Consider the following 16,875-nt stretch of genomic DNA (forward strand, 5'->3'; position numbering starts at 1 on the left):
AGTCAGATGGTTGGATTTGAAGAGCCGGAGACACGGAAATATTTCTGGTGGAAATTCAGATCTGGGGGTTAGATGGTTAAAGGCAAAACTGAAAGTTGTGGGCAATTGAAGTGGGTGAAGTGCAACAAGCTGTTTTCAGAAAAAAGCAGAGCTCCTGAAATGATTCAGGCTGGAGATGGTTATACTGATGCAGGGGGAGAGCATGAAGGTGTCTGAACATGAAGATCATATTTGGAAACTCTGGGTATTGATCGCAGGGAAACCAGTAGATCGTCGAGTGCCATGGCGTTCCTGAGAGGGGCTTCATGTAGGGAAGGCAACAAAACTTTGGATGAGCTGATGTTTCTGGAGGATGCAAGATGGGTGATCGCCCAGGAGAACATTGAAATATTCGATTCTGCAGGCAACAAAGCATGGGTGAGCATTTCAGCAGCAGATGGGCTGAGGCAGGAAGGGAGGTGAATGATGATAGAGGTGAAAGATAACGGCCTTATGAGAAAGAGAATACGGAATTGGATTCTCAGCTGTGGTATCAAATCCGGCGCCAAGCTTGCAATCAGTTCGACTGTATAGTATATAAGTGGAGGTAGCTGTGTGGGAGTTGGTCTGGTGCTAGTTTCATTAGATTGTGTATAAAAGTAGACAGATGTTTTGGACTAGACACTTTAAAGTTTCATTGTGTGGCATGTTAATGCATGCATGTGTTCTGGGGATGTTGCATTATGCAGAGTGTAGTTTAGTTTTGTTTAGTTTAGAGATACAACACTGAAACAGGCCCTTCGGCCCACCGAGACTGTGCCGACCATCAACCACCCATTTATAATAATCCTGCACTAATCCCATATTCCTACCACATCCCCATCTGTCCCTATATTTCCCTACCACGGCTAGGGGCAATTTATAATGGTCAATTTACCTGCCAACCTGCAAGTCCTTTGGCTTGAGTGTGGGCAGATGTTTTCGGGTTGTTCCAATGAACATTTATTTGCATACGACATGTGGAACTTACAACATATGAGATAGTTAATGATTCAGATTTGATACCGATTGGTTACAGTAAGCATTTTCTTCGGACACTGCGGAAATCAATACATTCCAGCGTTTCACGTCAGAAGTTTACAGTGCTGAATGGTTATTACACACTCAGCCACTGGACAGAGTCGAGTATGTCATCTTGTTCTTCAGTTAGGTAGATGTTAAGCTCCACCCAACATTTATGCCCACCTACAGAAGCCATGTGTCTTCTCCTTGTCTTCTACTTCTGTATCTGATGGGTCACATTGCTGATGTTTATTCTCCAAAGTGCCTGACGCAATTAGTCCAATCATTTTTGTCCAGTCCAGATTAAATACTGGTTTCTGTTCAGCCGGGAGGTCTGCACATCGACAGTTCAATTGCCCGTAGGCGCTTCCTGATCCTGTCCAACATTTTGCAGAGAGATCCTGTTTTCTTCCCTCTTTGGTCCGGTCCAACAGTCATATATTGATAGAATTAGTCGTTTAGTTCATTGATTTTTTACAGACAATCGCAATTGCTAATGTGCCTCACATGTTTCGTTTGCTCATTTAACATAATTGCAGCAGTCTGTCTGGACAGACAGGTCTGCATCTTCTCTGTTCAGACATGCGGTTTATGTATCTAAAATTACTCAAATATATTCCTTGTCAAAGACAGAGTCCCATCCTTTCAAAGGTAAGTGATTCTCTTATGCAATTAATATTAAATTGATTTATGATAATGTTAATAATGTTATAATCAACACAACCCTAGAACGTAGTTCCACACGAAGATACTGCATATTGCAAGGCTGATGTTTAAGGGTAGGACTTGTGGACCTTACATTCTCCAATATGAAGTGGAGTAATAAAGTAATCATGAAGTAATAAATAGCATGGATTAAACTGCTGGTCTTGCCAGTGACACCAACATTCCCTGAAATAATTGAAAAACAGAAAGGCACGGTGACATGTGGGGAACTATCTGGTAATATAATCCTGAATGTATCAGTCGCATAAAGCATCATTGGGTCCTCTTCATCTTCACTAAATCCTCCTGTTTGACAAAGATTATCCAGGAAGCCAAAGAAAACGCACAGCAAATATTCTCCATCATAAATCTTCCTCCTGAACCACTCCCCTGCCTCATCCACCCTGAACTCCAAAAATAATTGAGAGGAGCTCATAGACTTTTTGTCACAAAGTTCAAAAACATCCGTTCAGTCACCTCCCTTTCTTCCCCAACCCATCAGGCCTAACTTCCTATCAGTTCCCACCCCCATCCCATACGATCACCCTGAATTCACATTTCTTGTTTCTCTCCTAGAATCCTTCACTCTCTCTCTGAACCTGTGCTGTTGATGGTATCCACATTTTGCTGTCTACACCTTATTTCTATTAAACTACTGAACACAAACATTCCCTTCCTGGGTTCCATATTAGCTGGCAATATTAACGATTCTCTTTCTCTCTCTCTCTCTCTACATTTTCAGGCTCCTCTCCATCAAATCAGCAGTCATCACACCTCTCCTCAGAAAGGAACCATTGACCACCTGTCCATGCAGGTTACTGCCCAGCTCCAACTGATCGTACCTCGCCAAAGTCCTTGAATGTGTTGTCGCCTCCCAAATCCATGCTCATCTTATATGAAGCTGCATGTTTCAATTACGCAAATCAATTTTCTATCCACACCACAGGCCGAAAACAAATGACATCCGAAGTGATTGTGACAAATATAAACGATTCCACCTCCTCTTTCTTGACTTGTCTCAAATTTTTATATGATTGATCATGAAATACTTGTCCAATTCCTCCCCATTAACACACGGCTGGGTGGGACTGCACTCAGCTGGTTCTAGTATTATCTGTACAGTCATGGTCAGAAAGTTGCCAGCAATGGTTTCTCTTCCTGCTTCTGCAAAGTCACCTATAGTGTCACCAGAGGATCGATCCTTTGACACTTCATTACTCATTTACATGCTGCCTTTCAGCGATATCCGCAAACAAAGCCTCAGTTTCCACATGTATCTCACTGTATCCAACTCTACCTCACATTCAACACTCTTGAGCCCTCCAATGCCTGTACACTGTGAGAATTCCAGGCTGACATTCAGTACTGCATCAGCAGAAAATTCCTGCAACTCAGTATTGAAAAGATAGAAACCATCAGTCCCCATCGCATGTTTCCTTGCTGCCAACTCCATTTCTCGCCATGCCAACTGTCTGTCACTCAGCCAGACAGCTTGTAATCTTGGTGTTATATTTGACCCCAGGGTGATCCTCCTATCAAATCTCCATATCCTCATTAACACTGTCTATTTTCACCTCCATGACATCACCCGCATTTGCCCTTATCTCGTCTTGTCGATAGCGTTGTTCCCTCCAGACTCGATGATGCTCATGCAATCCTGGCTGGCTTCACTAGTTACAACCTCTGTAAGCTCCGCTGTCTCGACCATTTGCCACTCAGGCATCTGCCCTCTGCCCACTGACCTACTTTGCCCAGCAACGAGAGGTTTTAAAATTCTCATCCTTGTTTTCAAATCCCTTCCTGGCCTCACAGCTCCTGTCTTTGCAATCGGCTCCAGACTGGCAGCTCCCAGTTCTGGCTTCTTGAGCATTCCTGGTTTTAATTGTGCACCATTGGCGGCCGTGCCTTTATTTGCGAAGGTCACATGCTCTAGAATTACTTGCTTAAATATCCCTGCCTGTCAACCAGTCTTTCCTGCTTTAAGACGTTCCATAAAAACTAACTCTTTGACTTAGCTTTTGGTCATCTGACCTAATATATTTTTCGGTGCTCTGTGTTAAAATGTCTTTGATATCACTCCTGTATCGCGCCTTGGGATGTTTAATTACGTTAATGGCGCTAGATAAATGCAAGTCACTTGTAATTGAAGATGAGGGAAATAGGAGATGGCAGTAAATGTCTGACCAAGATAACAAATTAGGGTAACATACATGGACAAGGAACAGATACAGTTATATAACATGAGTATAAATTAACTGTGAATCGTGTGAGTGATTGCCTGTTTGACACCGTACACAGCGTTCAAAACATTAAAGGGGAACTGGAGATCAGAACTTGTCAAAGCCAGATGTAATAGCATATCTGAAACATTGCCGTTCTTTACATTCTATGTAAGAAGTAAGTGTAAACAGATATTCTGTTGTATAGTTTTATTTACCTGTCACAGGTGCTTTTCACGTTCATTTTTTGAGCTGGTGATGGTAAAATCAGTTGTATTGAGTGATGATGTGAATGTCTATTGAAAGTATAATCCTCATGTACTGTTATCCAACAGACCACGTGCAGTTAAGGCTGTCTGACGGTGGAAGCCCATGTACTGGCCGAGTGGAGATTTATTACAATGGGACTTGGGGCTCAGTTTGTGATGATTCCTGGGATCTGGCGGACGCTGACGTGGTTTGCAAACAGCTGGGTTGTGGAAAGGCATTGGACCTGGCACTTCCTGCATCTTGTGGACCAGGCTCAGGGCCAGTTTGGTTGGATGAACTGACGTGTTCCGGTAACGAATCATTTCTCTGGGAATGTCCCTCAGCATCGTGGGGTCACCACGACTGTTCTCATAAAGAAGATGTGAGGATCATGTGTTCAGGTGAAGGTGCTTCCATGTGCCCATTTTCCGTAGTGTTGTGCACGCGGTTTCACAGGGAAGATATGGCTTCGAATTGCATACAATGGACAGCACGGAATCTGGCCATTCGGACTAACTGGTCAATGTGGTGTTTACGTTGCCCACGAGTATCACCCCACATCATTGCACCTAACCCTCTTTGCATATCCTCCTGCTTCTTTCTGCCTCATGTACCTGTATAGCTTTACCTTAAAGGCATCAGTGCAAATCACCTCAGCAATTGCATGTGTTCGGAATTCAAAATTCAAACCACTCCCTAGGTAAAAAAACAAACAAATTCTCCTGAATTTCTTATTAGATTTATTCGTGATTATCCTATATTTATGATCACTAACTTCGGTCTCTGTCACTTTCGAAGTGATTAGTGCCTCTGTATCCCGAGATCTCTTTGCTGATCGACATCATTTTGACTCTTATTTTGCAAGAAGTACGTGGCCTCTTTATTCTTCCTGTCAACACTGAGCACCTTAGACTTATCTCTATTCAACTTATTTGGCAATTGTATGCCCATTCGGCCCGTTTATTAACGTATTCCCGTATTTTGTCTCTGTCTTTCTTAGTGTTAACTATATCCCCAAATTGCTGTCATCTTAAATTTTGAAATTAAGTCTCCCTTGTCTAAATCCAAATCGCTCATGTAAATGTTGAGCAGCAGTGATCCCAGCCCTGTGGAACACCACTTCCCAACTTCCACCATTCTGGGTTACCACATTGTACCCGGACGGTGTGCTTTGTAGCTGGTTTCCTATCATTCTTCCACTGATCTCTTGACTTCACAGGCTCTGACCTCAGCCATGATCCTTGTCAGAGGCCTTCTGAAAAAAAAACATGCATATTACATCGACTGCATTATCCCTGTTATCTTTCTGTAACTTCTTCAAAGAATTCAATAACGTTGTTTGTCTTTTCTGTTGTGAAATCCGTGTTGATTATTCTTTATTACTTTATGGGCTGTCGGTGTTTTTCTATCGCTTTTCTGAAATAATTACTGGAAATCAGTGAACACAACCGGTGCAGCATGTGTTGAGCTGTGCAGTATGAACATACAACGAGTTATCAATCTAACTATCTGGATATTTCTTGTGTCATTGACAGAGCACAAAGAGCTGCGGCTGGTGAATGGGAAGCATCGCTGTGAGGGGAGAGTGGAAGTGTTCTACAATGGCACCTGGGGAACAGTGTGCTCGGATACACTTGTTGAACGTGTTGCAGAAGTGATCTGTAAACAATTACAGTGTGGTCCCCACAGTTATATCGATTATTATGCTCAGTCATTCGGAGAAGGATCCGGACCCATTTGGCTCGATGGGATGGAATGTATTTCACACGAATCGTTCCTTTGGCAATGTCAAACAGAACCGTGGGGTAAACACAACTGTGAACACAGGGAGGATGCTGGTGTTGTTTGTTCAGGTAACACAACAAACCTCTAAATGTGCGAGTGTCATTTCAAACATTGGTGTGTGATACAGTCAGCATGTTTCTCTTCTCAACAGAAGCAAAAGTAACTGAGGAGCAGCCCCACAGATCAAAGGACTGCATTCGAGAATATGATTGTAAACGTGGGCTTTCACCAGGTGCTACTTCCTCTTTATTATACCAACTATCTGACATGTACTACTTTCTTATACTACATCAATAATAATAATTGATTCTCTTTGCCAGATTCTGGACATTGGTTGCGCCTGTTTGGAGGTAACACCAACTGCTCCGGGAGAGTGGAGATATTGTGCAATAACAGCTGGGGCACGGTGTGTGATGACTCCTGGGATATGGCCGATGCCAATGTTGTCTGCAGACAGCTGGATTGTGGTCACGCTCTTTTGGCCCCAGGAGGAGCTACTTTTTCCCAGGGTGACGGTGTTATCTGGCTGGATGAGGTGAAATGCACTGGAAGCGAATCTTCTCTGGCCGACTGTCCTTCTTCATCGCCGGCTCAGTCTGACTGTGATCACAAGGAAGATGCCAGTGTGATTTGTTCCGGTGAGGGTGGCAGGGTTTGGAGAGTGGGGTTAGGGTGCCTTGTTTTGTTAAATTGACTCATTAGTTCGGAAATTAAGAACAATATTTATCGTTTAAATGGAAAGTGCTGAAATCCTCCTGAACGTTTTGTACAATATATTCCACAGGACTCGATGTGCCTCCGATTGTTTACCCGTCCTCATCTGCAGGTACTTACCATTATTAGTATTCCAGCTAGCGTTCGGGTTTGTATTAGTTGAATTGGTACTGTTGTCATTTCCTCAAGATACTATAAGCATGTGCTCACTGACTGAAAAAAAATTTCCCTCACCGCATATTTCAAATGGTCCGGTTGAAAATCCGCTAATCCCAGTTTCTGACTGTACCTGAACTGTCCTGTACTGATCAGAAACATGGGGGCACTGTCTCTGTAATTTAGATTGGCTCACACTTTCCTCTGGTGCAATGTGCACCACACATACTGGGGAATGTTCAGCCCAACTCATTGCCCGGAAGCAGTGGATATAATTATTAAATACTTATATAAATATTTTATCATCCAAGACGGACTGTGTCTGTATTAAAGCTTTCTTGTTGTCATCAAGAACAGGGATATAAAACAACTTCCATCCTAATTGCGGTCTGCTTCGGAGTCCTGCTAATCTGTGTGTTCATCTCGCTGATGGTGGTTATACAGAAAAAGTCAATCAGAAGAGGTGAGGCTCATATCTTACCGCGGATCCAACACAAAATCCCAGATATTGTGTCACATACTGCCAAAACTCTCGTTCATTGCAGCTTTCTATGGACCGTCAAGTGGCCTTGTTAGAAACACATTGTAATTTTTTTTGCTGGTTTTCTCAATTCAACGTGCTCGCAATTAGTGAAAGGTGACATTTAAACTGGAGAGTAATTTCAAGTGTCCACATTCACTGTGAGAGTTCATCACATAATACATGAAACTCTGGAAGAATTTACTTATTGTAACAATGGATCAGGAAATTTGATTGGAATTTCTGGGCTGTGCATTCAGCTATTTATTTGACTGTTAAATCTTCCTTCATCCATTGGGTATCAATTCCAGCCCTTCAGATTCTGGCTCTGGGCATCCAATCTCGAGCTGTCTAACCGGGTCTGCCTGTTATTTTGACAAATGAAATTTGTATAGGACCTTCTGCATTCACCAGCGGTGATTCTACATTCCAAAACAACGCTTCCACTCATATTTCACCCAACTAACACACTCCTGATTTATTATAAGAAAGGGGCCTCTTAATAAAAAACACTTTCCATAATAACATAGAGTTCTTATAGAAATAGCTCTCTCTCTTACTCAGAAAGATTTGAAAGCTCGGACAGCTTCGGCCTGTTATCTCTGCCGAGGACCCGACTAGAACAGGCTCTGAAACAAGACAGTCCAAAAGCTGATACGATCAAGCTTTCTAACCTCACTAGACTGGCAGTAGTTTACAAACGAACACAAGCAGCAGATCAGGTCATCGAGTCATAGAGTAATAGAGTTATACAGCACAGAAACTAGCCCTTCAGCCCATTGTGCATGTGCCGGCCATCAAGCACTTATCTATTCTATTCCCATTTTCCAGCACTCGGCCCTTAGCCTTGTATGCTATGGTGTTTCGCGTGCTCATCTAAACACCTTAAATGTTGTGAGGGTTCCTGCCTCCACCATCTCTTCAGGCAGTGTGTTCCAGACTCCACATCCTCTGGGTGAATATTTTTTTCCTCAAATCCCCACTAAACTTCCTGCCCCTTATGTTACATCCATGTCCCCAGGCAACTGACCCCTCTGCTAAAGGAAAACGTTTCTTCCTATCTATCCTATCAATGCCCTTCGTAATTTAGTAAAGTTCAATCAGGGCTCCCCTCAGCCTTCTCTGCGCTCAAGAATACAACCCTAGCCTATCCAGTCTCTCTACAGAACTGAAATGCTCCAGCCCAGGCAACAGCCTGGTGAATCTCCTCAGCATCCTCTCCCGTGCAATCACATCAATCCAATCGTGTGGTGCCCAGAACTGTACACAGTACTCCAGCTGTGGCCTAACTAGCATTTCTTGGAGCTCCATCATAGTCTTCCTGCTCTTATATGCTATGCCTCGGCTAATAAAGGCAAGTATCCCATATGTCCTTCCTCACCACCTTATCTCCCTGTGCTTCTGCCTTCAGTGATCTATGAACAAGTCCACCAAGGTCCCACTGACCTTCTGGACTCCCTAGTGTTCTACCATCCATTGTATATTCCCTTGCCTTGAATGTCCTCCCAAAATGCATCACCTCACACTTCTCAGGATTAAATTCCATTTGCTCGGACCCCATCCATCTTACCAGCACATCTATTTCGTCCTGTAATATAAGGCGTTCCTCCTCACTGTCTACGACATCAGCAATTTTCGTGTTATCTGCAAACTTACTGATCATACCTCCTGTATTTACATCTAAAGGTACAGTGCAAACAGCAAGAGTCTCAGCATCGATTCCTGTAGTACACCACTGGTCACTGGCTTCCACTCGCAAAAACAACTTTTGACCACCACCCTCTGCCTCCTGCCACTAGGCCAATTTTGCATCCACTTTGTCAAATTGCTCTGGATCCCATGGTCTCTTATCTTCAAAAAGGAAACAGTGAGAGCTCAGAGCCAGCATGTTCCCCTAACCTTGAAGAGTAGGACCAACAAGTCCAGGAGACCCTGGATGTCAAGGGATTTAGAGGATTGAATAAGGAACAAAAAGGAGTTTAATGGCAGAATCAGTGAGCTGAAAACAGTGGAGGCCCTAGAGGAGCATAGGAAGTGTAGGGGGTATTTAAAAAAGTAATTAGAAGAGCGAAGAGGGGACATGCAAAAACACTGGGGGAGCAAGATGAAGGACAATCCCAAGTCTTTTTGAAGTATATTCAGGGCAAGAGGATAAGATTACCACCGATTAGTGGCCATCAGTGTGTGGAGTCGGAGGATGTAGATTAGGCTTTAAATGATTATTTTTCATCTGTATTCACCATGGAGACGACCCATGTAGGTGTAGAGATCAGGGAATGGGATTGTGATATACTTGAACAAATTATCATTGAAAGGTAGGAAGTATTAGCTGTTTTAGTTGGCTTAAAATGGATAAATCCCCAGACCCAGATGAGATGTGACCCAGGCTGCTATGTGAGATAAGGGAGGAGATAGCAGGGGCTTTGCCAAACATTTTCAAATCCTCTCTGGTACAGGAGATGTATCAGAGGACTGAAGGACAGTGAATGTGGTAACCATTATTCAAGAAGGGTAGCAGGGATAAACCAGGTAATTACAGGCAGATGAATCTAACATCAGTGGTAGGGAAAGTATTGGGAAAAATTCAGAAGAACAGGATTAATCTCCACTTGGAGAGGCAGGCATTAATCGGGGATAGTAGCATGGCTTTGTCAGGGGAGATCGTTTCTGACAAACTTGATTGAACTTTTCCTCAGTGAACACATTTGTCCCCAGTCTGCTGCAGGTGAACATATGAGTATGTAGAAAAATAGACACAAAGACATATACACAAATACGGACAATAAAACTACTCCGCATTCACAATACCTGGCTTTATCTCTTTACTATCACAATCTCTGCCATTTTGGAAGTGTTCGCAGATAATTTACTGTTAAACGCTCATGGGTTGCAACTAAACTTTAATCTCCCCACCATCCACCTGACAGGTTCTGTCACTAGCGGCAAGGGTTCACTGGCTGGTTTGTACCAAGCAATTTATGAAGAGATTGGGAATATTCCACCTGGCAAGGATTCCTATCAGATCCGGCGTTCAGGTCTGTATTTTATATTTCATACCGAATTTTCACTAGACAAATACCCCATTTTAATAGTCAGGTTACTGACTGAACACTGTCAGAAATCTGCTCACTATCACCATGTGAAGGAGCCCTGTCACAGTGCGAGTGTGTCTTTCTGTGTGTATAGTAAGATGAGCAATGGGTTTGGGAAGATTCCCACCCGCCGCTAATGCTGAAAGAACGTGATTTCTATTTGTTTATAACTATCATGTCATTTCATTCCATTTAAACTAGACCATAAATAATCACTGCTCTCAGAAGGAGATAGTCACATTGACTCAGATTTTATTTTTCTAGGTGACTGGAATTCTGGATCAGAAACACTTTCCCATCGGGAATTCCTTACCTGAAATCGGTGGTTTGCACCAAGAAACTTATTCTAACACCTTGTATTCTGAAGTTTAACATGAAATCTACAAATTCTGCTTCATGATACTGGGGCAGCAACACCACCATACCGATATAAGTTCTGTCCTGAACTATATTTGCAGGGCGATTTAACCATTGAGATAAATTACTCAGTTTACAACAAAACACACAAAGACGATTTCCCTGGCAGCTAAGATAACGGAGAATCATAAAAGATTCGAGAAGTATATTAAGAGTATAAGCGTAACTAGGGAGTGAGTCGGTCCCCTTAAGGATCACTGTGGGAATCGATGTGTGGAGACATGGGAAATGGGCGCGGTCTTAAATGAATACTTTAGTTTGTATTTACCGTGCAGAAGGTTATGGAAGCTAGTGAGTTCAAGGGAGAGAACAGATATCCTGGAGCATATCAACATTACAAAGGAGGAGGTGTTGGCGGTTTTGAAGCGCATTAAGGTGGATAAATCTCCAGGGCCTGACCAGGTGTATCCTAGGATGCTATAGGAAGCAAAGGAGGAGATTGCTGGGGCACTGGCAGATATTTTTATGTCATTGTTAGCCACAGGTGAGGTATCGGAAGACTGGAGGATGGCTAACGTTGTGCCGTTATTTAAGAAGGGAAGCAGGGATAAGCCAGCGAACTACAGGCTGGTGAGCCTTACATCATTGGTGGGATTCTGAGAGACAGGATTTACAAGCATTTGGAAAGGCAAGGTTTGATTAGGGATAGTCAGCATGGCTTTGTGCGTGGGAAATCATGTCTCACGTATTTGATTGAGGTTTTTGAGGAGGTGACCAAGAGGATTGACGAGGGCAGGGTGGTGGACGATATCTACATGGACTTTGGCAAGGCCTTTGACAAGGTCCTGCATGGTAGGTTGCTCCTAAAGGTTCAAACACATGGGATCCAGGGAGAGGTAGCCAATTGGATACAATATTGGCATAATGATAGGAGGCAGAGGGTAGTGGTGGAGGGTTGTTTTTCAGATCAGAGGCCGGTTACAACAGGATGTAGATCAACTGGAAAAGTGGGCAAGGGATTGGCAAATTGAATTTAACGCAGACAAGTGCGAAGTGATGCATTTTGGGAAGTTAAACCAGGGCAGGACATATACAGTGAATGGCAGGGCCGTGGGAGTGTTGCTGAGCAGAAAGACCTTGGGGTGCAAGTACATAGTTCCCTGAAAGTGGCAACACAGGTAGACAGGGTGGTGAAGAAGGCATATGGCATGCTTGCCTTCATTGGCCGAGCCATTGAGTACAAGATGTGGGACGTCATGTTTCAGTGGTACATAGCGTTGGTTCAGCCGCACTAGGTGTACTGTGTGCCGTTCTGGTCGCCAGACTACAGGAAAGATGTGATTAAGCTGGAGAGGGTGCAGAAAAGATTCACAAGGATGTTAGCTGGTTTGGAGGACTTGAGTTAGAAAGAGAGATTGGATAGGCTGGGTCTGTTTTCCCTGGACGAAGGAGGCTGAGAAGGGACATGATAGAGGTATGTTAAATTATGAGACGTATAGATAGGATAGTTAGCCAGAGTCTGTTTCCCATGTTAAGGGTGACTAAAACTAGACGGCATAGATTTAAGGTGAGAGGGAGGAGGTTTAAAGGGGATCAAAGGGGTAAATGTTTCACACAAAGAATAGTGGGTATCTGGAATTAGCTGCCTGAGGAGATGGTGGAGACAGGAAAAGTAGCAACATTTAAGAGGCATCTGGACAGGTACTTGAATGAGCAATGCATGTAGGGATATGGAATTAATGCAGGAAGGTGGGATTAGTATAGATATTCGTTATGGTCGACATGGACGCGATGGGCCGAAGGGCCTGTTTCTATGCTGTACGACTCTATGACTTTCAGAACAAATCCGTTATTAGCCTCCTTGCACTCTTTTCTGCCCCATTATCCGGGGTGGGGTTTAGTTTTGGAGCCAACATCGGCCATTTGAGACTCTAAAATGGAAAGAGATGGGGACAGGGTGGAGGGATTCTGTATTAAGAAACTGTGCTAACTGACTATTTTTTCACTGTTGTTTCTGCGCTGATGTCTGAAATCTGAACGACCAGCTGTACTGTGTATTGTTTTAACTGCTCGCTGTGTGAGCCAACATTATTGGTCCATCCCAAGATGCTCCTGAACCACTGCAGTCCCTGTGATGAATGTTCCACAATCGTGTCAGATACAAAGTCCCAGTACATTGTCATCAGATGATGACGGTTTATTGTTATTTGCTCGAACGTCCCACTCAATCTCTCCAATAACCATCCATGTTTGTGTTTAACAGTTACTGATTCCATTCAGTCCCTCAATCAGATTGAATATTACACCAGTCACAGTTTGGGTGACACGGATCCTGGATCAGAAAATTCTGAAGGGAACTCCTCCAGTATTCAGGGTGGGTACATTTTTACTTGTTATCATCAGGCTTTTTAATCCATCACGCTGTCTGCTATCTAAAATTAACAATGAAATATATCAGAACTTACTCGCTGTAAAATGATGCTGCTGAAGACATGGAGATTTGCTGATTGATTTTAGTTTTAAAAAATGTAGAAATAATTTGGATTTCTACAAAATCATCCCGATTGCACCCAGTAGTATAATGGAATTAAACTTTCAGTTCATGATGTTTTCTGGCACTGTTGTCTGGGCAGTGAAATGTGAAATTTGTGTGCATGTTGGATAGGTGATTCAACGGGATACATGTGACTTTAATACGGAGGGCAGAATTTTATTACACATTGGCTGCAGATTGGGAGGGAAATTGCCACTGGATAGCGGTGCAAAGGAAGCTCGACATCTTTACACTGTTAGGTGATATTCCCAGAGTCGGCAGAGCTGGTGGGTGGAGGCTGCACTATAAGGCTCTGGGCAGATAACTGAGCCTATAAAACAGGAAATTCATGGCAATTTTCCGAACTATTCACAAATTAGTGAAAGGCCGGCAACAACAACAGCTTTCAGAGACTCGCCATCTACACGGAGGCGGAAGCTCAGAGGAAGGTCAGTTTTGGCTGTGAAAAGCATTGTGGCACTGGAGGGAGGGCGAGAGATACTGAATCACGTTATTGGCAATCTGGAGGCTGACCGATCTTGGCGATCACAACAGAAGTATTCAGGATGAGCATCCTCTCCGACTTGCAACATATGTATGCAAAGTGAAAAGAGTGGAGGCATTGAGAAATGAGTGCAACAATTTACAATAGATGTCATCCACTCCTGTTTTGAGGTCTCCCATTGTGGAGGAGCATCAGAGATGGAGAGAACTGTAGTCCGCGAGATTTGGGCTGCAGCACCCAGAGAGGGACAAGGATCATGACGCTGGAAGAGAGGGTGGGCGAGCAGGTCTCACAGTAGCACGCAAGCAGCTTCTTGAGTGCAGAAGATGCGACCCATCAGAGAGGGTTTACCATCAGAGTCTCTGCTTCCTGCAAATGTCAGAACAGCAGTGTCACTGAAGATTGTGCCTCTCCAGGGAGGCGGTCACTGAGCTGTGCACTATGATGGAGGAGGATCTGAACCAATGAGTGGGGGCACCCCTTCCCCAAATATATTTTCATCTTTTCTGACATTTGAGGCCGTCAGCTTAATGTTAGGCACTGCACTCACCTTGCCATGCTACATCAGGGCATTGATCCTGTTTCTGCACTGAAACCTCTTACATGGGACCACGTCACGGCTGGTTACCTCCTGCTCAATCTCCTGCCATGCCGCCGCCCTCCCCACCTGCCTAGCTGGCCTCCTCCTCCCGTCCCGATGAAAAAGCGCTTCCCTCCTTGCCCTTTCTGTCTGAAGGAACACTTCCATGGAGGCATGCGAAAACCTGGGCGCCACCCTTGCTCTGGCTGCTGCCATCTGCCAAACATGCAGGTTGCCAGTCTCCCAACCAATGTCCTACTTTGCCGTTCCTTTCAGTCGATTGCAGGCTGCATTTTAAACATAGCATGAGCGATGACTTACCTGTCGTGACACGACAAGTTCCCACTATTCGCCAGCCTCTAATCTCACTGTAGTTGAAGATCACAGTCTACCCTGGCCGGCCCGTGTATACTGACGTCTAATAATATAATTCTAAGCATTCAGTGTTACCATTTATTTTCAGTGAAAATCATTATTTCCTCTCAGGTCTGGTTCCCGCTGATTATGATGACGTTGATATTGGAGCCATTGACACTCAGGATGGGCACTTTTTGCTGGGCAGTGGTCCTGATGATCTCTTCACACTGACAAGTGCCGGCGGTGATCTCTCCACTCTTGGTGAGTTAAACTCCCACAGTCACCAGCTGATCCATTTTATCTGCTATCACCCAGCGGTAAAAAAAACAACGCGGTGAATGGAGCTGGAAAACATTCAGAGGCCACCAAATTCCAGTCCCCTCTACGTTATTGACACATATATAGATAACCCGCACTGAACCCGCTTTCAGTCCAGTCATTAATCCATAATCTTTGTCTCCACAGTATACAGTTCTCAAACCCGAACTGATCCCGCTTCCAGTCCAATCATTAATCCATCATCTTTCTCTCTCCAGTATACACCTCTCAGACCCGCACCGTTCCCGCTTTCAGTCCAATCATTAATGCATAATTTTTCCCTCCACAGCATACAGCTCTCAGACCCGCACTGATACCGCTTTGCTGGTTCCCTCCAGTCCTGAAAACAATGAGGATGTTCACTGTGACACGTTCAAAATAGCAGACATTCCACTAACAATGGGCAGTGACTGTGTGGTTCAACATCTTACATCTCCATCACACCGGTAAGATGAATGCTTTATTATTTGTTCCATGTATTTGTGCTGACACGGCAGTCCCGGCTGTTTGCGATATTAATATGATAATTAATGGTGTTTTCAATGGTCAGTGATTCCAAAGTATCAGAAGAGAACATTTTCTGTACTTACTAAAGATATAGGAGGCTTATTGAAGCAGAAATATTCTGAGGAGATCAGATACGGTATTTGATGTATTTGTTTGATGGGTAACATTGCTGTAAATCTCTCAAGTCGTTTTTGTTGTCTTTTCAGGTAAAAGTCAGCCTCAAATCCTGTGAATGATGTCTGGAGGCGAATCTGTGTTAAATCTGAGGGAATGGCATGAATTTTTCCAACAGTGTGAACATGATGAATGTGCTTTGCTTTACTATATAAACATCACTTTATTTTAATTAACTATCATTTTACTTTGTGTTGAAATAACTAGATTTGGCTTTTCTCCATATTTTGTTTGAAGGTGTGTGTTTTCTGTTTAATTAAAATACACAACAGAATTGATATCGGATCATTTCTCTGTCTATACAAATAGTGAGATATATTACTCCACATTTAATTACCAGCACTGTTACAGAGATGAAAATCATTGCTGATTAATAAAGAGTTTATGTAATGTTCGTTTTGTAACCGATTCACTTTTCCATAGCCTGTTAAAAAAAGGTTCAGAACACGTCAGGTGACAAATAAATTGTCTGTCTCTTTAATCTGCATTTATTGTATCTGCTTCCTCCATCGCCATCTACTCGATGTGGACAAATTACTGCAGTTTATAATGTAAGTGCTGATGTACAATAGGAATAACCTTAAAAATAATTTTTAAAAGCATTTATTCAATGTTGCAGTTGGAATTTGTGCCTTTGTCAATATCAAAAACTCTTTTATGTTTCAAGTGCTAAATAAACACCAATTCCTAGATACAATACAATGTTCTTTTACTGTGCTACACTCTCCCAGAGGATGGCGTCAGAGTAGGAGAATCTGGTCAGAAATCCATGCGTTTTTGCCGTCAATTTTAAACATTTCAGTGAGTTATCAGCAGAGCGCAATTGTTACTCTGTCGGGAGAGCAGCAACACCATGCATTACTCTCCAGAAAATTGTGATTTTTCTGACTCGTTGGCTTACTGAAATACCCGTATCCACCAGCAGACGAAGACCATCATTTGAATTGAAAACGAATCATGCTGGAAATACTTAACAGCTAAGATATCATCTGTGGCGAGAGCTTTGAATGTTAATGTGATTTCTTCAGAAATATATATTAGTCAAAATTTATTACTTTTAGCA

General features: G+C 43.2%; 1 protein-coding gene across 1 annotated transcript in view; it reads left to right on the forward strand.

The window, feature by feature from the left end:
- Window positions 1-16,441, forward strand: part of LOC137359229 (scavenger receptor cysteine-rich type 1 protein M130-like) — a 35,183-nt gene extending 18,742 nt beyond the window's left edge. The window contains exons 5-13 of the mRNA XM_068025289.1: window positions 4,301-4,615; window positions 5,750-6,012; window positions 7,227-7,332; window positions 7,954-8,111; window positions 10,746-10,806; window positions 13,102-13,212; window positions 14,943-15,074; window positions 15,421-15,577; window positions 15,845-16,441. Coding sequence (XP_067881390.1) covers window positions 4,301-4,615; window positions 5,750-6,012; window positions 7,227-7,332; window positions 7,954-8,111; window positions 10,746-10,806; window positions 13,102-13,212; window positions 14,943-15,074; window positions 15,421-15,577; window positions 15,845-15,848 — 1,307 coding nt within the window. The 3' untranslated portion in view covers window positions 15,849-16,441. The remainder of the gene's footprint in view (window positions 1-4,300; window positions 4,616-5,749; window positions 6,013-7,226; window positions 7,333-7,953; window positions 8,112-10,745; window positions 10,807-13,101; window positions 13,213-14,942; window positions 15,075-15,420; window positions 15,578-15,844) is intronic.
- Window positions 16,442-16,875: the final 434 nt, after the last annotated feature.

Source organism: Heterodontus francisci, unplaced genomic scaffold, assembly GCF_036365525.1.
Source record: "Heterodontus francisci isolate sHetFra1 unplaced genomic scaffold, sHetFra1.hap1 HAP1_SCAFFOLD_124, whole genome shotgun sequence".
NCBI lineage: Eukaryota > Metazoa > Chordata > Chondrichthyes > Heterodontiformes > Heterodontidae > Heterodontus > Heterodontus francisci.